The sequence below is a fragment of the Rhincodon typus genome, chromosome 29 (genome assembly GCF_021869965.1).
Source record: "Rhincodon typus isolate 14 chromosome 29, sRhiTyp1.1, whole genome shotgun sequence".
NCBI lineage: Eukaryota > Metazoa > Chordata > Chondrichthyes > Orectolobiformes > Rhincodontidae > Rhincodon > Rhincodon typus.
The window spans coordinates 21,350,152-21,375,808 of NC_063360.1; the positions used below are offsets into that span (position 1 = coordinate 21,350,152).

Sequence of the window (25,657 nt, forward strand, 5' to 3'; positions counted from 1 at the left end):
AGATGGGAGCATGTTCAATTCTATAATAGAAGGCTCTGGGGTCAAGTCTAGGACATGCCATGCAACAATCTAGTGAATTAATGGTGTCCTGTCAAAGATGCTGCCTTTTGGATCAAACATTTAAATAATGTTCTGTCTCTTCCCTCAGGTGGATATAAAAGATCCCAAGGCACTATTTCAAAGGAGAACAATGATATCATTTCCAGTGCTCTGGCCAATATTTATTCCCCCAATCAATCACAAAAAGTCTAGTCCTTATCATATTGCTGTTTGTGAAAAATTCTTATGCAGAAATTGGCTGACACATTTCCTACATTGCAACAGTGATTGGTTGTAAAATGCTTTGATCATCTAGTGGTCATGTAAAGGACCATATAAAATGCAAGTATTTCTTTTATTACAGGATCAGTACCAAATTTCTGCTAAAATGGTTCTGATTTGATAAAGTTAATCAAAACTGCTGCAAAATATAAACGTCAAAATTTAATATTGTCAACACAGAGACTTCCTTCAACACTTGCTCTTGTGTTCATAGTTTGATGACAGCTCCTATAAACAGATCAAATACTCTATGGACCAGAATCTAAGTCTTCATTTCCCAATGAGTGGATTAACATGTCCATTTTTTGTAATTAGTCCCAAGAAAGTGCATATCATTAACTGGAAAATATATAGAACATCTAACTCATTCTCCTATCAGTAGGAATACAGATTAAAAATAATGTGGTCAAATTTGTTTACAGGTGAAGTAGAATACAGAAACAAAAAGGTGGAGCAAGCTACCAAAACAACAAATCATCTGGAATCAGTTAATTTTCCTTTTAACGAGGCTTTTTTCAACAATCTCTAACAAGCAACAGATACCTTACAGGAGATAACTGATTTTGTTTCTTTCATAGTCATTAAAGAGGAGATCCTATACATAAACTATAAGATTTCCTGTTCACCCAGTAGGAACATTAAAACTGGCAATTTAGTTTTATGCCGTGAGGCTCTCGTTCTGTTAGTCAGTTTCCTTGAAATAAGTAGAGATGGTGACCACCAATATATGTTGGGACATGGTGTGTATTTCCCTCCAGACCATGTTGTATGCATTGTAGTTGAACTTTCTAAGTGCTCAGTAAGTAGAGTTGGCTCTGTCAATTCCTGTTAAACAGTAGGTTTACACAATGGCTCCTCAGGCAACTAGATCAAAGGAAATTTTTTTAATCAAAATCTGTTTTGCTGCTGACTGTGATTTTAAGACAATGGTGATACAGTACTGTGTATTTTAGATGCATATATTTTAAAAACGTGAAATAAAACATGATTCTGTGGCAATAACATTCTCTCATGACCTGTTTGTTTTTTCATAAAATGCTGTAAAATAATCCTCAACAGACATTACAACAAAGATAAGTAATTTCTTTGAATCTTTTTAAAGATCTGACATGGAGGAAGACATCTTCAAATCAGTCGAGGAAGGTCTCGCAGATGCAATACAAGAAATAGTGCCTCAAGAAAAGCCCCTGCTAAATCAAGGTGTATGAAAGTCAAAATATGTATAATCACACTTTACAACAACAGTTTAAAAAGGGTTCTGCTTTTTAACTTTCCAGTAATTTAGAAGCATGACCAGGTATAGTTTATTGTAGGAGCGATTGGAAGACATGCTTCATCTGTTTTCTCCTACATTATTTTCTCTTCCATAACAGACTACTTTGTATCAGTGCTAATCTGAGTTCAAACATACAAAGAGGTGTAAGGGTTATTGCTGGTGGTAATTTACTACCAATGATCCTCTTCCAATAGAGAAGGATCTACTTTACTTCCCCCTCTCCCACTGATGAGATAGTTCAGTTTGAGAATTTGTGTAATTATACGTCTGAAGCTATGTTGTATTTACTGCTGCATTTGTGTGCTTCACCATAGCATTTTTCTCATTTTGTATGTTCATATTCACACCCTTTCATGTCCTCCTTCAATATTCTTCCATGTTTACTTGTCACTTATAGTTATTATCAAAGTCCCATGGCGTTGAACACTAAGGTTAACAGTCTTCAAATGAAGAAAAATTAGAGAACTATTGAAATAGGAGCACAAATGCAACTCCAAATATTTTTTCTTATAAAATTTGAATTGACATTATTTAGTGTTAAGTATGAAAATGAAAGAATTTAGGAGGCTGGGAAATAGAATTGGATGGCCAATTATGATTCTCTATGATGCAAACTGGTAGGTACAAAACTGAAGCATTATACTGCCACTGCTGGCAAATGACTGTAATTACAGGATAGCAAGTAATCAATTAGATTTCATTATAAATGTGGACACAGAAATTTATGAAGACACAAAATATGACGGCAAGAAGAGAGGTTTATAAACAAATATGTGTGCCAATGGAAGAACTAGTAATACATGATAACTTTTATTTTGATCTGTTTTAGAATCCCACCTCAAATTCTCTTGCCTTTCCATTTTGTCACAACTTTGTGGCTTACTGATTAGATCATTGTTATCTTTTTCTCGCCTTAGTTTATTATTGTACTTTTCTATTTTCTTTTTCCACATAACCTTAACAATTGTAATGAAGTGTAGATTCTCACAAATGAAAGACTTACCGGTGACCGATTTTAGAATTATCTAACAGTTGATTCTTTCACTACAGATGTTCCTATATTGAAGAAAAGTAAAAAGATCAGTGAAAAATCAGATGTAAGTGCTCATTGTTTGTATTTAAAAATGTTATTTAATAGGACACTGACCACATGATGGAAATAGTTTTGAAGATGCATGTTAGATATTTGTTGATGAATGGAACTTATCACATAATCGCTTCTCAACCCACCATCACTGATCCCCAGGATTTTCTATGATTCCACAGTCACTAAAATCCTTCAATCTTCCCCAGTTCCCTCAATCTTCCTTTTCCTGCCACAAGATCGGGGCCACCCAATTATTCCAGTCATTTTGCTCTTACAATCCTTACCCTCAACAACTACAAAACATACCCGTTCCCGGGTAATGGCCTCTTCTGGACTCTTACCTGCCTGAATGGTGGCCAGACCACCTATCCCCTCCCTAACTCCCCACCTACACTCACCTTTACTGGCTCCATCCCCGCCTCTTCGACCTGTTTGTTTCCTCTCCACCTATCCTCTCCTCTATCCATCTTCTATCCGCCTCCCACTCTCTCCCTATTTATTTCAGAACCCCCTTCCCCCTCCCCCATTTCTGATGAAGGGTCTAGGCCCGAAACGTCAGCCTTTCTGCTCCTATGATGCTGCTTGGCCTGCTGTGTTCATCCAGCTCTGCACCTTGTTGTCTCGGATTCTCAGTCTGGGTTTCAGACGAGGAACCTGCTTAAAAAGGATCACAGAGTTCTGAATTTCCTGACCATAAACCCGTCCACAGCAAATCATAGTTGCAGTGACTGCTAGATTAATAAGAACGTTTAAAAAATAACAAAAAAGCATTCAAGCTAATTTTGAGAAGAATAGGATTGAAAAGCAGAGAGGTTATGTTAAACATGTGTAGAAATTTGTTTAAAGCACAATTAGAATACTGTGAATGATTCTGGTCTTCATATTATAAAATGGATTTAGAACACTGGGCAGGTTTAAAAATGCTAGGAGAATACAGAAACTGAAGTTGTGCCTATCAGGAAGTATTGAGCAAACAGGCTGGAGAAGTTATCTTTTGGAAAGGAGAACCTGTGAGATGATTAACTGAGGTCTTTATAATATTTGAAAGGTTTGATAGGGTAAACATAGAAAAGATATTACCACTTGTGAGGGAGACTAGAACTAATGGCCATAAATGTAAAAAGTCACTAATAGATCAAATAAGGTTGGATATGGTTGTGACTCCTTGGTGAAAATTGATTAGAAGGAAGGAGAAGGGGTAAGGCCAATGAGAGTACTGCAAGGTGAGAGGAAGGTCTTTGGTTGCAATTGTTCCTTCAGAGTTTGTAATTCCTACATTTCAGCTCACAACACCACTTGGGGCCCTGACTTTGAAAAGCCCTAAGCTAAGGTGACCAGCATAGATCCATCTAAGGGGAAAGTAGATAAACATTTGAGGGAAAAGGGTATATTAACGAAGTTACATGAAGAAGGGTAGGAAGAGCCAGCTGTGAAGCGTAAACATTGGTGTCGACCTGTTTGGTCCAATAGCCTGTTGTTCTGCTATAAATACAATTTAATATGGTGGAATTCAAAGGACTGTTGTCAGAATCTTCCTCAATAATGTAACAAACCAGTTTTAGACAGGATATATAAGAGATAGTGATGTAATGTCGTGGAACTAGTTATCCAAAGTTGCATGCTAATGCTCTCTGGACAAGGATTCAAATCCTCTTGCAGCAGGTGGTAACATTTAAGTTCATTTGAGAATTGAAATCCAGCTTAAGTAATGGAAGTAATGCTGGCCATTAATCATCATTTTAAAATATCTGGCTTGCTAATATTCCTTTTAGGAATGAAATCTGCTATTCTTTTCACTCTAGGTCCCCAGCAATATGGTTGACTTGTAACTACCCTCTGAAATTGCCTAGCAAGCCACTTAGTTCAAGGGCAATTAAGGATGGGCAACTCATGCTGGGCTTGTCAGTGATTCTGAATTGTATAAAATAATCAATAAGAAAATATCATGGTGTAAAGTGCTTCTTAATACCTTGTCCAGGGCAGCATGATTTGAGAATAGATGTTAGAAATGCATCAAGTAAATTATTAAGAAAACAGTAACAGACCATTTAAAAAATCATAAAACAATCAAGCAGATTAATTTTCAGAAAGAGCAATCATGCTTGACAAATGTATTAGTCAGTCTTAATTAGTTTTTGAAAAACAGCAAAAAACGATCATTTGGAATGAAATGCCCCTTTTACCAGACCTGTGAAGCATGTTTTTACTAAGATGAACCAAATATATGAATTATGAATTATTCTTTTGTTTATAACTTGTGAAAGTGCATTATTCTCTTGAACTGTATTTTTCTCAAGTGTTTGTGTCTGCTTATGTGTCTGTGCCAAATAAGTGACATAGCATTAAACTTTCAGGGTAAATGCATGAGCAAGTAATCTTCTTTATTTAAACCCAAGAAAGTTTGCTGCTGGTTTAAAATTGACCACACGCTCAGGGATTTACAAATACTCACATCTTCCTTTTCAAAAACACGTTGATTGTCAAGAATAAGGGAAGGGTTGCAGTTCTGTCTCCTCCTTGTCTGTAACAATGGCATATGGGATATGGCATAAAAATTGAGGAGTCTTGTACAACTTTACAGGATGTTGGTGAGATCACAACTGTACTGCGTTTAACGCCAGTCTTCTTATTTAAGGAGGGATATATTTGCATTTTAGGGCAGTTCAAAGAAGGTTTACTCAGTTGATTCCAGGGATGATTGGGCTGTCAAATGATGAAACATTGATTATTGTGCCTATGCTAATTTGTAAGAATGAAAGGTGACCCTTTTTGAAACATGTAGGAATCTTGACAGGATAGACGCTGCGAAGGACTGGACAAAGTTTCAGAATAAGGGGTTTCCCTTTTAAGATGGAGATGAAGGGAAGTACTTTCTCTCAGAAGGCAGTGAATCTATTAAGTTCTCTACCCCAAAGATGTTGAATGTTGGAATATATCCAAGGTTGATGGAGGCTAGTTCATAGAATCATAGAATCCCTAAAGTGTGGAAACAGGCCCTTCGGCCCAACAAGTCCACACCGACAGCATCCCACCCAGACCCATCCCCTATAACCCACCTAATCTACACATCCTTGAACACTACTGGCAATTTAGCATGGCCAATCCACCTAGCCTGCACATCTTTGGACTGTGGGAGGAAACCGGAGCACCCGGAGGAAACTCACGCAGACACGGGGAGAATGTGCAAACTCCAGAAACAGTCGCCCAAGTGGAATTGAACCCGGGCTTCAGATTAAATGTTCAAGTCTCTGGAGTGACTTTTGAAGCTGCAACTTTTTTCCTCCATAATAAGAGTTTTAGCACTGGACCAGGATTAGTACCTGGAACTCAAGTTAAAGTGATTTCACTCATCCACTTTCCCTCTGTCTCATGCACATGATAAACCTCTACCACAAAGAGGTAATGCCAGTGTTTACATTGAATAAAATGTTTGTGCTCGTAAGAAGTTCTTCGATGGGCTTTGCCCTTCAAGGTTTTATGATACAATTATGTACTTTTTTGCAGGACACAGAAAAGGAAGAAGATGAGTTACAAATTGAGGAAGTAAAGGCTGAAAGATCTAAGGGTGATAGACAATTGGCCAGGCAGAAATCAAGTACTGAAGCACAAAAGGATAGAAAACTGACCAGTAAGAAGCCAGAGGAAGGTAATGCAAGGAAGGATTATGTCATGATTCACAGTTTAAAAACAGAAGGGAAAGACTTTTCACACAAAAAGAAAATTTTTACATAGTAAGTTTAAGTACAATTTGAACTCCAAGTTGCAAATTTTCTGAACTGTGCCAGTTGGGACCTGATTCAGATCGTTCTGCTTTCTTGCAATGAAAGTGATTCTTGATGATCAGACTTTTTGAAGAGAAATCCTCTCATATAGCAGTCTCTAAAAAGAGTAGATTAATTTATCAAGGAAGGTGGCATTATAGACCACTACCTGCACAGCCCATGTAGCAATCTTCATCCTTATTAATGAAGAGCACTGTGAAAACTATTCAGGTTGGAACTATGGTAATACAAGGGGCTCTAATGAAATTTCAATCCTTTCATCCCCACTTTATGATGGTCTTACTGACAGAGTAGCGAAATTTACATCAAATGAGGTATAAAGATTAAAACAATAGTAATAATTATATCACATAGGACATGAATTGACCAGAGGGAATACGTCTTCTAAATTAACTTATTTTAATAAATATTATTTTTGATATTTGAAACTGTCCAATAGTAGCTTACCCACAGACATCTTTAATGTTTAAATATGTAGCTGTTTGCCAGCCTGAAATTTTTGCGATCATAACACTTTTAGAGCCACTAAATTACAAACATGTAAAGCTTTTAATAAAGTACTTCCAATAGAATTTTCAAACATTCAGTCCCAATTCTCAACTGGTAAACCTTTAATACAAATGCTGTACAAACTTAATGATGTAGACTGATTTTGAACAGCTGCACTTACAATGGTTTAGGGTGAAAAAATAACAAAGCAAACAGTGTATATTCTAAAATCATAACTTGACTGGGAACTTTCAGGTCAGTGATCTCATCCCACAGTTCAGCAACAAATGACTACCACTTCCCTTTGAGAACTGTGACATAATCTCTTCTCAATTGAAATAAACCTGAACTGAGGTAAAGGAAGTGGATTTAAGCATTTAGCTAAACACTGCTCTTCTGACATTACCAATCCAATAGTATATGTTAGCTGGAAGTGGGTTTGAAGTGGATGCCAGTCCAATGATCTCAGGTCCCATCTCATCAGTTCTGGTAACTGCGTAGCTGCGCATTTATGTATTGGGACAATATTAACAGATGAACACAGATTGGGTTTATTCTGCTGTACAGCCTCTCCTCTTCTTCCTCCAAAAAGCACAAGATGAATTGCAACTCTTAAATTCCCAAGTTAAAAGAGGGAAGAAACAAGAAAACAAACAAGTTCATGAACATCACAAAAGGCACAAATCTTAATGCATGATACATTAAATTCACTTCCATGGAGAAATATTAATATCATTGATGCAGTTAGATGATTTTTGAGCACTGCACCAATGTAGAAACTGGGAAATTACCTTAACATCTAATTATTTTAAAAATTTGCTTTTTAATAGAAAATTCTGATGGTACAAAAACAATAATTTGCTTTATATGAAATTGATTCAAGATTTTCTGTTAACCTCTGAATCTGAACATTAAATTGCAACCAGAAATTTTGGCAAACTATTTACATACAATTGAATGCCTTATCAGCATTTCACAACATATAGGGATTGTATGTTGTGATTAATGAACACCAGGCTTCAAAGTTTTAATTTTCTTCATAATAAATTGGCATAACTTTACATGTAGCAAAACAATTGTAAATAAGTTGGGTTTTAATATAATTAACCATAAATTGGTGAGTGCTTCCCTTGCCCATTCAAAGCATAGTCAAGAAATTTAATAGGCCTCTAAAAATAAGTGGGAGTTATAAATAACAAATTGTGTGCCCACATTTCAAACCTGATGTTAAATGTAAACTGATGAGAAAATCTACCTGGGAAAGTTCCAAGTCAGTTCTGGAACTTTGAACTTATTATGAGTTTGCACGGAAATATCTACCTATTTCGATGTATTTTATACAAACAATTTGCTGTGGGCAGGTTTACTTTTTCTCTGATTCTAAGGATTAATTTTCTTTCCAACATCATTACTTCTGTGAAGGGAAGCAATGAAAAAGCTCAGTAACCAAAGATAGGGAGGGAAGTAAACATTTATTTCTGTCCTTCTTCTGTCAGTGAAGTTGCAAAAAGAGACTATTGAAAGAATTCAAGTGAAGCAGATTGCTGAAGAGGACCCTTGGGCACAAATCACCTTAAATCGATGCATTTTAGTTGCTGCAGCGTTCGTGGTGTTCAGCATGGGTGTCCAGCTGATTGTAGGTAAGCACTGAGTGGTGGACTTTTGAATTTTGATGGCTATGATTGGATATATTAGTTCAAACTCTTCCTGCTAAAAATAAGGTTACACAGTCTTGGATCTAGTCTCACAAAAACACATAAGTTGTTAAATGTGTATAAATTTATTTAATTGTATGCCGGTAGTGGACATTAACTGAGACCCTACTTGTTCCCCTATTGATATGACCAAATGGAAATTGTGTGATTGGAGGTGCAAGTTTGTAATGCATATCTCTGTAAATAAATGCTTTGAAAAATATGCAACGATTGGCTCCAGTGCTCTCCTTTACCACTTGGTTTTCTGGAGCAGAACATTAGTAACACTACAGAAGTAAATTAGATTTATATCTCAGATTTACAATTACATAGATTAAAGTGACTGTGAGTAGTTCACTGAAGTTTACTATCATCACAAATTTAGGTGGGAATGTAAGTTGTGAGAAGGATATAAAGAGATTGCAAGGAGATATAGGCGGGTTATGTGAGCCAACAAGAAGGCAGCCAATGAAGTGTAATATAGGGAAGGTGTGAAGCCTTTTTGTGTTCAGAGAGAATTGTGTGTATTTGTACAAAGAATACAGAAAATTATCACGGAGGTACATCAATTAGAAAAGCAATTATTGCAAGGGGACTGGAATACAAAAACAAGGAACCCTGACTTCAGTTGTACTAGACTTTGATGAGACCACACCTTTAGTGCTATGTATGGTTTTGGTCTCAAAATATAAACAATTATTGACATGCTCTTCAGGCCATAAAGTGAAAGTTCACTTGATTAGACCTTAGGGATAAGAAGCTGAATGAATTTTGCCTATAATCTCTAGAGTTCAGCAGAATGAGATGTGATCTCATTGATTTTTAAGGGAATTGACAAGATGGATATTGGGAAGTTGATTTCACTGGCTGGGGATATCCGGAACATGAGGCAACAGCCTCAGGATAGGGGGTCAATGTTCTAAGGCCGAAATGAAAAGAAATGTTTTCACTCAGAGAGCGATGAGCCGTTGGAATTCTCTACCCCAGAGAGTGAAAGATCTCCATCATTGAGCATACTCAAAGCAGGCGTAGGCAGGTTTTTATTTAAACTCTGTGGGAATAAAAGGTTTTAGTCAGACAGGAAAGTGAATTTTAAGGAGATCAACTGTGATCTTGTTGAATGGTGGAACGAGTTGAAGGAGCTGTATGTTCGCCTTCTGAACAAAGAACAACAAAGAACAAAGAAAATTATAGCACAGCAACAGGCCCTTTGGCCCTCTAAGCCTGCACCAACATGCTGCCCATCACAACTAAAACCCTCTACCCTTCTGGGGACTGTATCCCTCTATTCCCATCCTATTCATGTATTTGTCAAAACATCCTTTCAAAGTCACTATTGTATCTGCTCTGCTACCTCCCCCAGCAGCGAGTTCCAGGCACCCACCACCCTCTGTATAAAAAACATGCCTCGTACATCACCTTTAAACCTTGCCCCTCACACTTAAACCTAGGCCCTTTGGTAACTGACTCTTCCATCCAGGGAAAAAGCTTCTGACTGTCCATGCCCTTCATAATCTTGTAGACCTCTAACAGGTCACCTCAACCTCCGTTGTTCCAATGAGAACAACCGAAGTTTGTCCAACCTCTCCTCATAGCTAATGCCCTCCATAACAGGCAACATCCTGCTTTCTGGTCTAACTTCTTATGTTCTTGTGTTCTTAGTAGCAGGGAAATATATAACAGGTTTAGAGTTGTGTAAGGCAGATTAAAAGTAGTTGCTACAAAATGCTTCTTTACACAGAGAATGACCAACAGCAGGAACATGTTGTAGGATTGATTGTTTAGGCCAGTCCACTGATCTGTTTGATAAACAAAGGATACCTGTAATAAGAGAGTGTAAGTTGCTATTCTGAACGTTCCTAATCAGATTGAAAGACCTTCTTTATCAAAACATATGAGAACAGTGTGGAAATGATGGACTGGAAAAGTCCCTCTGGTCCATCTGGCTGTTCCACATTACCTTGTGTATTATGATAAAACACTCACCACACAGCCAAATCTAATATGAACCAGCTAAAAAATCCAAGACAGAAAAATAAATCCAAGCCAATTTGATGAGAAAAAAGAGCTGGGAAATTACTTTCCAACCTACCTATACATTCAAAACAATTGTAGAAGACCACTCTGGCCCAGAATTCATTGGTGTACTACAACAGAATTTTCCATCCTGAGAAGTGGCAAGCAAGGTTGTGAAGGCAGATAATAGGGTGGGTTGGCACTGAGGAGATACCCGTCCCCTTTTCACCACCTCACAAATTAACCCGTCAGAGTCTAAAGATACAAGATAGAGCCATTTAGGGCTGAGATGAGGAGAAATTTCTTCACCCAAAGAGTGGTGAACCTGTGGAATTCTCTGCCACAGAAAGTGTTTGGTCCAAAAGCATTGAATATTTTCAAGAAACAGTTAGATACAGTTCTTGGGGCTGAAGAGATCAAAGAGTACGAGGAGAAAGTGGGTACAGGGTATTGAGTTAGATGTTCTGCACGATCATACTAAATGGCAGAACAGGTTCAAAGTGTTGAATGGATGGAATGCACATGGACGATCTCTCGACCTGCCACCAATTAAGGACCTCTAAGGGCCTCTTAATGCTACCATCTGATTAACTCTATTCCTGGCACCAAAGAACATTTTCAGGCTTCCTGAGTCATAAAATGAGTGACCTGCCTGCCAGGTTGGTGGGCCCCTGCATACACCCCAGCCTGGGGAGGATTAGGGTACAAGTGGTAATGAAAAACACCACTTGTCTTTCCCTCCATCTCCTCTGAACCCCCCCCACCTCCCCAGAAGCTAACCCATCCCTGAAAAAGGGCCCCCTCCCTTTGCCAACTGCAGTTGGAATTTGGTGCTGCTGTGAAGTCAGCAGCCTCGGCGTCTGAAGGGGCACACTGCTGACCACAGCATCTGCTCGTCTCTGACAGCTACATAGGGTCATTGCTGCCCAAGGACATGACATGCTGGAAAGCTCACCAAGGGAGCACTTAGGTGCATGATTAGCACATGATCTGGTGGGCTTTCGTGAATCTGGTGGTGGGGATTTCCTGTGAATCATGCAACCTGTGACCACACATTGAATACAAATTGTAAAGTCCTGCCCTTACTGTTTTGTAAGTGGTGATGTCCACATGGACCAGAAGCATGTCTAGCTTTCCCTTGAATGAATTTAGCTAGATCTGTGATCTAATGACATTCTAAAAATACACATGATGGGTTAAACTTTTCAAAGAGAAAATAAGAGTATAACAAGATCATAATCAGATGGGCCAATGGGCCGAGGAGTGGCAGATGGAGATTAATTTAAATAAGTGTGCGGTGCTGCATTTTGGAAAGGCAAATCAGGGCAGGATTTATATACTTGATAAGGTCCTGGGGAAGTGTTGCTGAATAGAGAGACCTTGCAGTGCAGGTTCCAATTCTGAGGAAGGGTCACCGGACCCAAAACATTAACTGTGATTTTTTTCTTCACAGATGCTGCCAGACCTGCTGAGCTTTTTCAGAAACTTCTGTTTTTGTTCCCAACTTACAGCAACCGCGGTTCTTTCAGTTTTTAAAACATCTGGTATGCATGCCTTTATTTGGCAGTACATTGAGTATAGGAGTTTGGAGGTCATGTCGCAGCTGTACAGGACATTGGTAAAGCCACTATTGGAATACTGTGTTCAATTCTGGTCTCCCTGCTGTGGGGAGAATGTTGTGAAACTTGAAAGGGTTCAGAAAAGATTTACAATGTTGTTGCCAGGGTTAGAGGGTTTCAGCAACAGGGAGAGGCTGAACAGGCTGGGACTATTTTCTCTGGAGTGTCAGAGGCTGAGGGCTGACCTTTCAAAGGCTTATAAAATCATGGGAAGCATGGATAGAGTAACTAGACAAGGTCTTTTCCCTGGGGTGGGGCAGTCCAAAACTAGAGGCCATAGGTTTATGGTGAGAGGGGAAAGATTTAAAAGTGACCTAAGGGGCAACGTTTTCACGCGGAGGGTGGTGCGTGAATGAAATAAGCTGCCAGAGGAATTGATGGAGACTGTTACAATTACAACCTTTAAAAGGCACCTGGATGTACATGAATAGGAAGGGTTTAGAGGAGTGTGGGTGAAAATGCTGCTAAATGGAACTAGATTTATTTAGGATTATTGGACAGCATGGAGTTGGATTGAAGAGTCTGTTTCCGTGCTGTATATCTCTATGACTAAGACTAACAGATAAAATGATGGAAGTGGCTTTCCTGTGGATTGAACACTGCACTTAGACCTCAACTTGAGGTACTGTTTACATAAAACAAAAGCAGAAAAGGCTGGAGAAACTCAACTTATCTGTGGAGAGAGAAACAGAGTTAAAATTTCACATCCAATATGACCCTTCTTCAGATGTCCTTGTTCTGTTTCTGTTTCAGATTCCAGCATGTGCAGTATTTTGCATTTTTTATACAGTTTACATGGTTGTCTCACACAGACTATTTTCACAGGTATTTTTGAAGTAGACGATATGTTGGTGTATTCTGACAGTGACCTTCTTGATAATGAAGATTTGAAATTGGTAAGAAGATTTCTTTAAAATGTACACAAAAGTGTATGATATACATTTTAAAAGAATCTTGAAATATTATATAACATTCTACATTTTCCTAGAAAGGCAGAAGTGAATGTTTTAATTGCTGTGAACCCATTAATAGATATACCAATCAGACAATCCAATATTATTTATTGATTGTATTTGGCTGCATTTTTAATAGAAAATTGGCTGTAACGCTTCTCTTGAATAAATGTTAATTTATAATTTCTCTGTTAGCTTCTTTGAATTTTAATATTAAATTTGTAGCTATCAATAATACCAACCTATTTGTATGTAATCAAAAGATTGTAAATTGCCTACAGAATATTGGAACTTTTTGAGTCTGTTAATGAATAATAAGCTTTGACTCCTGCTACCATCAGAAAATCTGTCAATTAACATTTTGATTAATTTTCTGAATTCATTGACACATTCCACAACTTTGATGGTAAAACCATAAGTAAAATATCCCCCTACCTTCACATAAATTAGTCAGAACAATCAACTTTGTTGCTACTGATGATTTCTCGCAATAGCATCTGTGACTTATTTCTTAAACTGGATTTGGGTTTAGGCAGAGAAATCTACTGCGTTATGTTGAGCAATTGACAAGGGTGTGAAATTATAAATAGGGAAGAAGAAAATTGAATAAGAAGTGTAGACTCTCAGTGAAGTGGAAAAACATACTGGGAAAGACAAAGGGTGAGACTATTAAGCGAACAAACTATAGGTAGGGAAAGCAGATAGCAACAATTAAACAAGAGTGGAATCGGTAGAGGAACAAAATTTGTATTAGGTCAAAGCTGGGTAGAAATTAGATTTACCAGGTAGAGGATTAAACCAAGAATGAACAATAATAGGCTCATTTAGACTTTAGCTGCCAGGCAGAAATGATGCAGTCAGAGAGTGGTGCTGGGGTTTATGATACTGTTCCGTGGTAAAGCTGTGCTACAACTGTACGTGATGTACAGAAGAAATCCACAATAAAAATCCTCCCATCTAAATTCAGCACCAAAAGCTGCCTCAGTCTGTAGTGGTATTCTTAGTTGTTACGCTTGTAGGCACATGTGCCTCATGGTGGTCCTCTGCTGTGATTCAAGTCAGTCTTGGTGGTAGAACAGAAGGCTGGTCATCCACTTGCTGTCTAAGGAGGTAAGGGTGAGCTGCTTTACAAAGTATGAGTGTATCATCACAACTTCAAACATTTCTGGCATTGAAATAAGATCCATTACGTATGTTGGCACACTCAATCTCTGCATTCTATATTGGAAACCCTCTCTGCTGTGGAAGTTAACGGGATCAGAATGAATAATCTGTAGATGAAAGTGGCTAAAGGTTGGGGTAATTGGAAAATGGCACACAAATAGAACTCCTTTTCATGGAAGTCCAACGTACATAAATGTTAGTAAAAATTTTAATATTATCAACTATATTTAAGATGATTACTAAAGTGCAGACATTTTTCATCTCTGTTGGGGTGAGTGTGTAACGTGGTGACTGACACATCATACCCACTGGTGAAATAATTCTCTGTACTACACACCAATCAGCTCATTACGAGCTTATAGGCAGCACATAGCAAGCTTCTCACCCTATCAGGCAATTTGACACTGGTGTGAAGTTGCCAGAAGCTGTCAGCCAATTAGTTCCTTTGTCTTAAGGACCAAGCGACAACACCTACTCTGGAGGGAATCCAGTGATGAGAAGTTAAGGCATTTTCTTTTCTTGTTGCTGAGTGGGGCAATACAGCTGGATACAAGGGCAGGAGGTGGTTCTCAGAGACCATCCAACTTTGACCACCATCCTTGCCTCTGATTTTCCCAGATTGGGGTAATCGGAGGCCTAACACAAAATTAACAGGCAGGTCACCCTTATTTCCCAGTCATGAAACTAGCCACCTTTCCTGCCCACCAGGGAGATAGTATTTGGGGAGGTGGTGAATTGAAGCTATTTAGTAGCCATCAATTGATCACTTAAGGTAAGTTGGTGAGTCAAGAAAGTCATCCATGGACATTCTCAGTAGAATTTAATGGCAGAGTTGGTGAGAAGGGAGCAAGTTCCTCTCCATGTCAAATTCACCCAATTATTTCTTCATCTTTCCATCTCTCTTGATACCTCTGAGGGGAAAATACCACCCATAAGGCCTGTCAGAAAACACTAGAAATGGTCAGATCAGTCATTATCTGCAGAGAGAGAAATGTGTCAGATGTGACCCACTGACTATTGCCAATATTTTGCATTTTTATTCCGGATTTTCAGCATCAGTTGTGTACTGTCTCCTTGGTTCTGTGTAAAAATCTGATTTTATAGCATTGGTTAGTTAAGTAGCAAAGTTTACCACAATTTGAGAAAGAGAATTGGCTACTGCAACAAATTTCCTCCTGGTATAAGTTGAGAAACACAAAACAGAAGCATTCTAGTGACATCAGTGGCAGAGGGTGAAATAACAGCAGGTGTTTAACACTCAAAAGGTGAAGATAATGATTAATAATGGCAAATTCTGACATGGGAAGGTGACAAAATATGACTACAGGAAGTCTGTTTTTAACATAGATGATAACAGATTGTTTGATATGCTATTTTTAAACTTTTGAAATGTTGGTCACAAGTTGTTACAGTTACAATAAACAAAATCAAATCCTTTGATTTTTAAATTTAAATGTCCTAGTGTAAAACTTGCAAATGTCTGTACTTTAGTAATCATCTTTAATACAGTAATAATATTGAAACAGACAATTTTTATTAATACTTATGTACGTTGGATTTCCATGATCACAGTAATCTTTGTGAAGGAAAATGCATGAACAGACAGACTTATTGTCTTGAGATCAGCATGTCAATACAAGTTCTACTCTGTGACCATTTTTGATTTCAGTGTATTTATTGCCTTGATTGTATCTGTATTGATTTTTAATCCTTGTGGTCCTTCTGTAATTCTTTAATTGGTTTCTACATTCCCTGAACCCTTTCACCCTCAGCTTAGTACCATTTGTGATTTTCACCAACATTTAGTGCATTTCTGATTCCAGGTAGTTCATATAGATCAGAAATGATAGGTGCTCCAATACTGACCTTGGTACATTCCATTCATTATAACCAATTCATTTGCTAAATTGATGCTTATGTTTCCTATTTCTTTAAGCTATGGGTCAGTCATTCATGTGGACATATTGTTTCCAAAAAGTCTAAACATGAAATTTTACAGCAATTCCAATGGCTACTAGAGATGTCAGTTCTGAAAAAATATAAAGGAAATTAATGTATGATATGCAAAGAGTAAAGGTTACCCCTCCACTAGATAAGGATGGAAGGGGGTCCTAGTGGCTTTACCACACTCAAATGGTTAAGACCTTTACCACCTACTTACTCGCATCTGACTATGTTTTTTTTGGGACCCTCTTGTGGTTCCCAGTCTGTAACCCTAGACTGGGAAGGCTGGGTTCAAGTCCCACCTGCTCCAGATGTGTATAATAACATTGCCAAACAGACTGATTAGAAAAATAGGTTAAATTAAAAGATAAGTTTGGGGAATCTTCCCTCTTTGTAGACCTAACTAGTAAATAATGTAGAATTTCATGTTATATGAAATTACATTCAGCAAAACATGCTGTTATAGAACACCTAATGATCCTAATGCCTCTTTATCTAGAGGATTTGAATACAAGTAAATAAACATCATACTATAGTTATACAAATAGTTAGTTAAGTTGCACCTGGAATAATGTGTTCAATTCTGGACACTGCACATAAGGAAGGATATATTAGCCTATAAGGGACTGCGATGACCAGAATGATACACAGATTTCAAAAGACTCTAAGACATGGTATAAAAATTAGAGCCAGGTCTTTCAGCAGCCAACTTGAATCATAGAATCCCTATAGTGTGGAAGTAGACCATACAGTCTACACCAAACCTCTGAAGAGCAACTCACCCAGACCCATCCCATCCATGCACTTCCCACAGCTCATCCGCCTAACCTACATATCCCTGGACACTGTGGGCAATTTCAGAATGGCCAATCCACTTAACCTGCACATCTTTGGACTATGGGAGAAAACAGGATCATACCCATGTAGACACTGGGAGAATGTTCAAACTCCAAACAGACAGTCGTTCGAGGATGGAATCAAACCCGGGTCCCTGGTGTTGAGGCAGCAGTGCCGACGGAAATTTGGACCGCGCATCCAAATAGCATTGTTGCTGGATTAATTATTCATTCTAAATCTAAGATTAACACATTTCAATTAACCAAGGGTATTAAGACATATGGGGGCTGTCTGGGTACAGGTATTTGGACTTAGATTACAGATCAGCCATGATTTAATTGAAAGCCAGAATTGACTCAAGGAGCTGAATGGCCTCCTCCTATTCTTATTTTCCTATCTGGCTTAAACTGATTGATAACAATATAAGAGAGGATCTGGACCACAATGAAACTGTGGATTTATTACTGGTTTTACAAGTATTTTCCTCTGGTTAGTACCTTCCCCCTTCAGCCGACTGTGACTTTTTTTAAAAAAAGTCTTGCATTTTAAAATACCTTTCACAACCTCAGTATTCCCAAATTGCTTTACATCCAATCAGATACTTTTGATCTGTAGTCACTGTTGTAATGTAAGAAAGCCAGCAGCCAATTTGTGCTCAGTAAGCTCTTAGAAACAGCAACATGCAAAGACCAGTTCATCTGTTTTACTGACGTTAATTGATGGATAAATATTGGTCAGACCACTGGATGATAAACACAATTTCTTCAGAGCATTTTTTTTTTCTCACCAGGCAGAAAGGACTATGCTAGAGGATCAGATATTGATCACAGAAACTGAGAAATCCACCAACGAACTTGAGAAGAAGCTTCCTCCTCAAACTCCTGTCAGAACAGATTTGAAAAAGACGTGTACCACCCAGAAAGGAAGGCCAGGAGGCTGCAAGGTTGAGGCAGCTGATAAAAAGCAGATCTCTGCATACATTAAGGAGATCAAAAGCATTAAAAGTGGTTATAAGCCAAAAGATAAAGACTCAGAACGAAAGTCCAGTAAGGACAGAAAAGATCTCAAGACCGAATTTGAAAAGAAAGATGATAAGTACTTCAAAAAGGAACATAAGGAGGAAAAACACAGGGCCCACCAGGGCTACCAAGAGGAGCACTTCAAAGAGGGAGATGGTAAGAAGCCTTCCAAGGGCAAAGAAGAGGGATGCGATAAGGGGAGTAAATTTAATCAACTCAATTTTCCAAGAAGACATGAGAAAAATGCTAAACAAGCAACATACAACAAAAACCAAGGCTATTATAAAGACTTTGAGAAGCACAAGTATTTCATTAAGCAAGATGACAACAAAAAACATGATTATAAAGTGCATAAAGAATATAGTAAGTACAGAGTGTTCAAACGCAGTAAGCATTATGGAGGTGAAAACATTTACAAGAAGGGTGGCATGGGAAAGCATTTTGGTAAAAATAAATTCAAAGAAAGTAGAAAACATGACTAATTAGGTTCAAGTTCCAACTTAGATGTATTCGCATTGAGCTGCAATCACTAGAAAATATTCCCACCTTGTGTGAAAAGACTAAACAGAAATGTAAGTTTATATCAGAGAAGTGCAATATTTCTAAATAAAAGTACAGTTATTATTGCACCAAATAAAAATCTCCTTGTGTCAAAAAGGATTATTTATTTGTGTGTGAAGTTAAGCTTTTTAATAAAGACACTGCCTTACAGGCACTCAATTATTTGAAACAAGCACAATTCTTGCTATTGAGGGAGTCCAGCGAACGTTCACCAGACTGATTCTGGGGATGGCAAGACTGACATATGAGGAAAGACTGGATTGACTGGGTTTGTACTCGCTGAAATTTAGAAGAATGAGGAGGTTGGGGGGGATCTGATGGAAGCATGTAAAATCCTGATGGAACTGGACAGGCTAAATGAGGGAAGAATGTTTCCGAATTTGGGGATGTCTAAAACTAGGAGACACAATCTTAGAGTAAGAGGTAAGTCATTCAGGACTGAGATGAGAAAGAATTTCTTCACTCGGAGAGTTGTGAACCTGTGGAATTCTCTGCCACAGAAAGCTGTTGGGCCCAGTTCATTAGATATATTCAAGAGGGAGCTGGACTTTGGGGCTAAAGGGATTATGGGGGATGCAGAGAAAACCAGAATGGGATACTGAAATTGCATGATCAGCCATGATCATATTAAATGGTAGTGCAGGCTCAAAGAGCTGAATGGCCTACTCCTGCACCTATTTTCCATGTTTCTAAGTGTAATGAGGCAGCAGTGTGTAACTCTGTTATCTCCGCACTGGAGTAAGGAATTGGAGAGCACATGGTTTATTCACTTTGGGATTACTGTTTGTTGAATTACATACCCAAGTGTATTGCACTATATGTTTCAATATCTCTTACACTGTCAGTGGATTAGATGATAGTAAACATTCTGGCTAAAACTGTCTTAATTCCTTTTCACAACTAATAGGCCTCCTACAGAATTTTCTCACAGAGTAGCCTTGTAACTCCAGCATTGCACATCCAACCAAAGGTTTTGATTTGTAATCCCAACCCTGGCTTTCAATTTTTATTTTGGTGTCAGTAAATACATATTGTACATTTCTACATTGCTAATGTGTTCACAACACAGAATTGAACAGGTATAATAAATATCAGGGTTTCTTTTTATATTATTGTTATAGTAGGATCTGGTGAAGCTGAATCCATTCTTTATGTGTTTTTATTCTCCCTCTTTATGGATTATATAGTTTAATGTCTCTTTATCATCTATGGATGGAAATTCCACCCTTTCCCTGGTGTGATGTGAGCAATGGCACAGGGAGAATGAAAAATTCAGAGAATTGACATTGAGTGAAGGTTTTATGATTTTCCCTTCAAGCCTTAAATAGCAATTTCATAATTATAAAACCCTACATAGAAGCTTATTGAGTCCACACTGACCCAGACCCACCCCTCTACCTCTAACCCTGCATTTCCAATGGCTAATCCACCTAGCCTGCACAACCATAAACACTATGAGCAATTCAGCACAGCCAATATACCTAACCTGCACATCTTTGGACTGTGGGAGGAAACTGGGGCATCTAAGGGCAATGCACACAGACACGGGGAGAACGTGCAAACTCCACACAGACAGTCACCTGAGGGTGGGATTGAACCCACATCCCTAGTGCTGTGAGGCTGCAGTGCTAACCATTGAGCCACCATACCACCCTTTGAGTGGAAGTGAACACCTTACTTCCTGCATTTGTATCTAATTATGGCCCCAACACGCCTTATTTTTATGTCGTGACCTATTCCCCGAGAAACTAGATGGTGAAAATTCTTGACACATAAATCAAAGCAGGTACTCAGATCTGCAGATGCAGCTCAATGAAAGTTTTCCCCTGAAACCACTCAACTTCTTCTTCACAACAATTTCCCAACATGCTTAAATAAAAGCAAAATGCTGCAAATCTGAAAGATAAACAACAGAAAGTGCTGGAAAAACACAGCAACTGTGCAGAGAGAAACAGAATTAAAAAGTTCAAGCTCAATATGGCTCATTTTTTGGAATCCTGCATGCTCCATGGCCACCATCCTCCTTGACATTTTGTTAATACAAGTTGCCTTTGGCAAATCATCAGTCACGTCATCTCACTGTGCCTGCTCTCAGTCTAACACACACACACACACCACTTCAATCCTTTAACACTTTGCTTTGGGGCTCAGGGACACCTATGACTTGCTTACTTCTACCAAGCAATGTTGCCTCTAAGCTGCGCAGCTACTGAAGTATTCCCATACACCGACTGGTTTGCTGATGCACTGACCTCCACTTCTGAACTTGCTACTATGCACTGACCTTTGCTGCCATGTCATCATTTATGCAGGTCTACGCAGGATTCATCTACACACACAGCTACACAGAATGTATCTTATGGCTTTTAGCTTGCTTTCTCAGTGCCCAGTCACTTGTAGTTGCTAGCCACTGTTTCACATTGCTTTCTTGGCATACACTCAATGTCTTCGGCATTGACTTACTGGCTGTCAGCCTACGTGTGGGCCACATTGCTTTCTTAGGGCACAAAACACTCTGTGTGCGGTTACACGCTGCCAGCCTCTGTGACAAGCATTTCTCTTCACTGCAGAAGGAGAGGCAGGCAATTTGTATCATTGGGGAGTTCACACAGTCAAGGGTGTGCACATATCACTGTGCTGCACTGTTATGTTAACTTCACACCTACAACATGAGCAAACAGTTTACACAGCAAACACACTGCACAAGCTTCAAGCAAATGGCCATGTTTGAAAGTCAAAGCAGAATAGTCCATTGTGGAGCAAAAGAGAATTATAGATAGTCTGAAGATGTTATCAGAGTCAGTCAAGGTGGGGGGTGGGGGGGGGGGGTCGGGGTGGAGTCAACACATATCAGCCAAGACTGTTGGCCTAGGTTAGTCAGGCAGTTTGTCTTACCAAATTCTGGGCATCTGGGTTCTTCCAGCCTGTGGTGTGGGCATGGTCAGACCTTCAGGCCAAGTGCAAGCAGTCTTGGCATTACAGAGAGGTCAGTCAGGGAACTGTGGAAACATCAGTCTCTGGGTGGCTTAGTTTATCCTGAAATAAGACAGGAGTCTGATTGAAGTGAATAGAACTGCATGAAGGTAAGAATCGGTGAAGTATCCCCAAGTGAGAGAGTCGGAAGTACAGAAGGCAGCAAGGGTTAGTGGTTAGAGAGGACGTAGTGGGTGAGAACTTTTGAATGAATATGATGCATGCAATAGTGAGAACTGTAATTTCTGGACTTTGGCAGGGGCCATGTGCAGAGGCAGAACTGGTGGCCTTGTTATTGCAAAGTTTCAGAGAGATGATGATGGCATTTACCATTGTGGAACACAGAAGATCACTGATTTCTTTCTGCACTGCAGTTGACCCACTTCACCCAGACACTGCACTGATATTGGCTGCAGTTTAGGTTTGGCTTGGTTTGGTGGTGTGGCCTCCTGTGGCAGTCGATAGGATTAAGGACTGCTTTGTGCTCCACCTGTTTGTCCATCAACACCTCCAAATCCCTGTCCATGGTACAGGGAGCAAGTTTTCCATTGCTCTGGGCCATATCCTCAGTGATAACGGTTAAGTACTGCAGTGTGAGTGATAGTTCCAGGCTTGCAGCATCTCAAGTGGTGTACAACTGGGCTTTAAATTTGATAAAAGTGGCAGGAATGCCAGAAGCTCCCATCAATGGTGAACGCTCCTGCCTCTCCAGCCCTTTGATTCCCTGACAAAGGGGTCAAGAGCCTGTTTGCATAATTCATGAGAAGATTGTGTGAGAAAAGTCATTCAGAGCCATGTCGGTCAGCGCGCCATGAATCTCACACAATAAAACAGGTGAACTGAAAATGGGAAACTACCACCTTATTTGGTTTAAACATTTCTGCAAAATGCACTGCTGTCAATAATTGCTTTGTCAAATTGTCGCCGAGAGGGAAAACTAGTAATAAATTGCTCCTGAATGGTATGATGCTTTCAAAGTAGGTTAACATATACACAAAAGAAGGTTTACCTATAAGCATTCTATAAACCTTACAAAAGTTCTAAATATAAGCAATCTGAAACATGCCCTGCCCATTTTACTTGCATGTCCATTCTTCTGCCCTCTTTCTGTTATTGCCATGTGTTTCTGCCAGTCTCTGCTTTTCCCATTGTCTGTTGTCTCCATGTTTTATTTCTTATAGATGTTCATAATAAGTGTCGTGTTTTGAACCCATTGACAGCCTAGATTCTTATTCCATACTGTGTGATGCTGGAAAGAGTATAAATTACTGGCTGCCCTAAAATACATAAGCACTTTAAGGTATTGGTATTTCTGTTAAATTGAGTAATAACATGTGCTATAATGATTTCTGCTTTCTTTTTGATGGTGCTATGTCGCAGTAACCTCATCATTCCCAGAATGTGAATTGATCTGAATGGTGTGGATTCTAAAGTAGTCAAATCTAAGCAGGTGAGAATTAATTCCATTTAGATCAATTCCAATTTGAACCAATTGTCAAAGCAAAACTTTAACAATGGAAAGGGATGAGAATTACTGAGGCGAATATATACTGACGTTTTTGTCACACTTCTACTTAAGTTTTCTGTCCATGTATTCGTGTGAAATGTATCATTCTTGTTGCAACTTACCGTCACAAGCATATATTTTCACAGTGGGGAAAGTCTTGTCACTAGGAGTATTGCATCATGACAACCTGAGTCATGCTCTAGATTCCTAATATAAACTTCTATTATTAACTGAGTTGAAATTACAATCCTGACTTCAATGTAACTGCTGAATCTTACTGAAAATGTGCAACTTATTTTCAATGGTGTTACAGCACAGCATCATGGACTGATGAAAAGTTAAGGCAATGATTTCACATACTAAAAGTCACAGGTTTTAATGTAACAATAATGAGAATGTAATATGTTTTATGTGCAAAGACAAAAGAAAATGTACCTGAAATTGCAAGAGCAAATATGACCCTTAAAAAGTGAATCCAGAAAAGAACATGTCAGTATTTCAGCCGTTTGATCAGAGAGGAAAAGCTACAGAGATCTCTTCTAGATTATAGAATGAAAGGAGGAGAAAGAAGGGTCAGCCAAGGCCTGGTTGAATCGCAAATATCATATTTTGAAGATGAGTTACAATGGACATGTGAGGATGATGCAAGGCTGATCTCCTGGCAGGAGTAGCTACAAGCAACAGCAGAATGTTTACGTCAACTTTAAGATAAGAGTTTGCTTATTAATTGTTTATCATATTCGGTAGGAGTAATTGTGTTTGTTTGACTCCAAATGACTCCACAGACCAATGACACATATGAAAGAAAAGTTTTATTGTTACCCTTTGCAAAATAATGTAAAATACAGAGCAAAGACACAATAACAGAGAACTAGTGACTTTCCAGATTAATTAGAAAAATAGCAGTGATTCCTTTTTTCTCATAGAATCCTCGAAAAGAAACCTGTCTTCACTTTAAACTATTGTCATCTCGAGTGATGAAACGATTATTAGGAAGCATGAAAGAGCAAGATGAACTTTTCAGTCTTAATGGAAAGCACCTAGCTTCTGCTTGATGTCTTCCCTTAAATGCACCGCAGGATTTACTGCCATAATTCCATCTCATGCAAACTTTCTCCAAAATTAACAGCAAATCATGAAAATCAAAGGCATATTCATATATAGGAGACTATTAAAATAAAACATAATAATGTTATTGAAAAATAAAGCCATTAAAATTGAATGCTTAATTTAAAGAAAATCCTTTAAGAATGCCACAGAACATGCATATCAATCAATATATTTCATAAAGGTCACACAATATACAGGTAAATAACTTGTTTACATTTGTATCAGAGATAGTAGGAACTGCAGATGCTGGACAATCTGAGATAACAAGGTGTAGAGCTGGATGAACACAGCAGGCCAAGCAGCATCATAGGAGCAGGAAGGCTGACGTTTCAGGCCTCGACCCTTCATCAGAAATGGCTTTTCAGGAGTCGCGGGGAGAAATGCTTCTGAAGGATCTCAATGCTATGAATGTAGACATTGTCACGGTTGGGGCCAAATTGGGAAGGCCTGAACGTGGACTGTAGTCCATTGGGGATGATCTGGTTCCATAGGCAGGTACTAAGAAAGGTGATGTGGCTGTAGTACCTGGTTTGCTTCAGGACATGGTCGAGCAGTTTCAAGGCCAAAGAGATTACGAGAGAGTTGCAGTGGGAGAGAGATCCCCTGAGGTTTGTCCGGAGGGAGGAGGGTAACTTCTTCAGGCTAAGCATCCTTAGAAGAGGCTTTGCAGTGGGGTTAAAATTGTATCAGAGATAGTAGGAACTGCAGATGCTGGAGAATCTGAGATAACAAGGTGTAGAGCTGGATGAACACAGCAGGCCAAGCAGCATCAGAGGAGCAGGAAGGCTGACGTTTCGGGTCTAGACCCTTCATCAGAAACCCATTTCTGATAAAGGGTCTAGGCCTGAAATGTCAGCCTTCCTGCTCCTATGATGCTGCTTGGCCTGCTGTGTTCATCCAGCTCTACACCTTGTTATCTCTTGTTTACATTTGCGTTTAGTTATACATTTACCAATAAATGGGGGCTGATATCATGTTATTTCTTCATGGAATGCATGCAAGGCCATGTCCACTGTAGCTTCATCTGTACTGAAGGAATCCTCTAATCTCAGTTCAAGTGTATAGAAATTTCCTTTCTTCATTTTGATGTATAATGCACCACAGTGACAAGCAAAGTTCTCCTCATGCTATTGAAGATTTCCAAAAAAGCACTCATCATATGGGGTTACAGGATTTCAATAGACTCAAGAACACAGGACATGTGAAAGCTCTCTGTTTCCCCTCCCCTCACCCCCATCTCTACCCCACCCAACCACATTGATTTCTAACAGATCCAATGTTTTCCAGTAGGAGGAGGAGGGTGGG

General features: G+C 38.9%; 1 protein-coding gene and 1 non-coding gene across 2 annotated transcripts in view; both read left to right on the top strand.

Annotated features, from left to right (window-relative positions):
• LOC109926310 (glutamic acid-rich protein-like) overlaps nucleotides 1-18,797 on the top strand; it is a 52,449-nt gene extending 33,652 nt beyond the window's left edge. The window contains exons 3-8 of the mRNA XM_020526183.2: nucleotides 1,424-1,521; nucleotides 2,648-2,694; nucleotides 6,189-6,330; nucleotides 8,452-8,595; nucleotides 13,110-13,180; nucleotides 17,973-18,797. Of these exons, the coding sequence (XP_020381772.2) occupies nucleotides 1,431-1,521; nucleotides 2,648-2,694; nucleotides 6,189-6,330; nucleotides 8,452-8,595; nucleotides 13,110-13,180; nucleotides 17,973-18,683 (1,206 nt within the window). The 5' untranslated portion in view covers nucleotides 1,424-1,430 and the 3' untranslated portion in view covers nucleotides 18,684-18,797. The remainder of the gene's footprint in view (nucleotides 1-1,423; nucleotides 1,522-2,647; nucleotides 2,695-6,188; nucleotides 6,331-8,451; nucleotides 8,596-13,109; nucleotides 13,181-17,972) is intronic.
• Nucleotides 16,456-16,584, top strand: LOC125486536. Its single transcript, XR_007265190.1, has one exon. It is a non-coding gene; the product is annotated as a U6atac minor spliceosomal RNA (small nuclear RNA).
• Nucleotides 18,798-25,657: the final 6,860 nt, after the last annotated feature.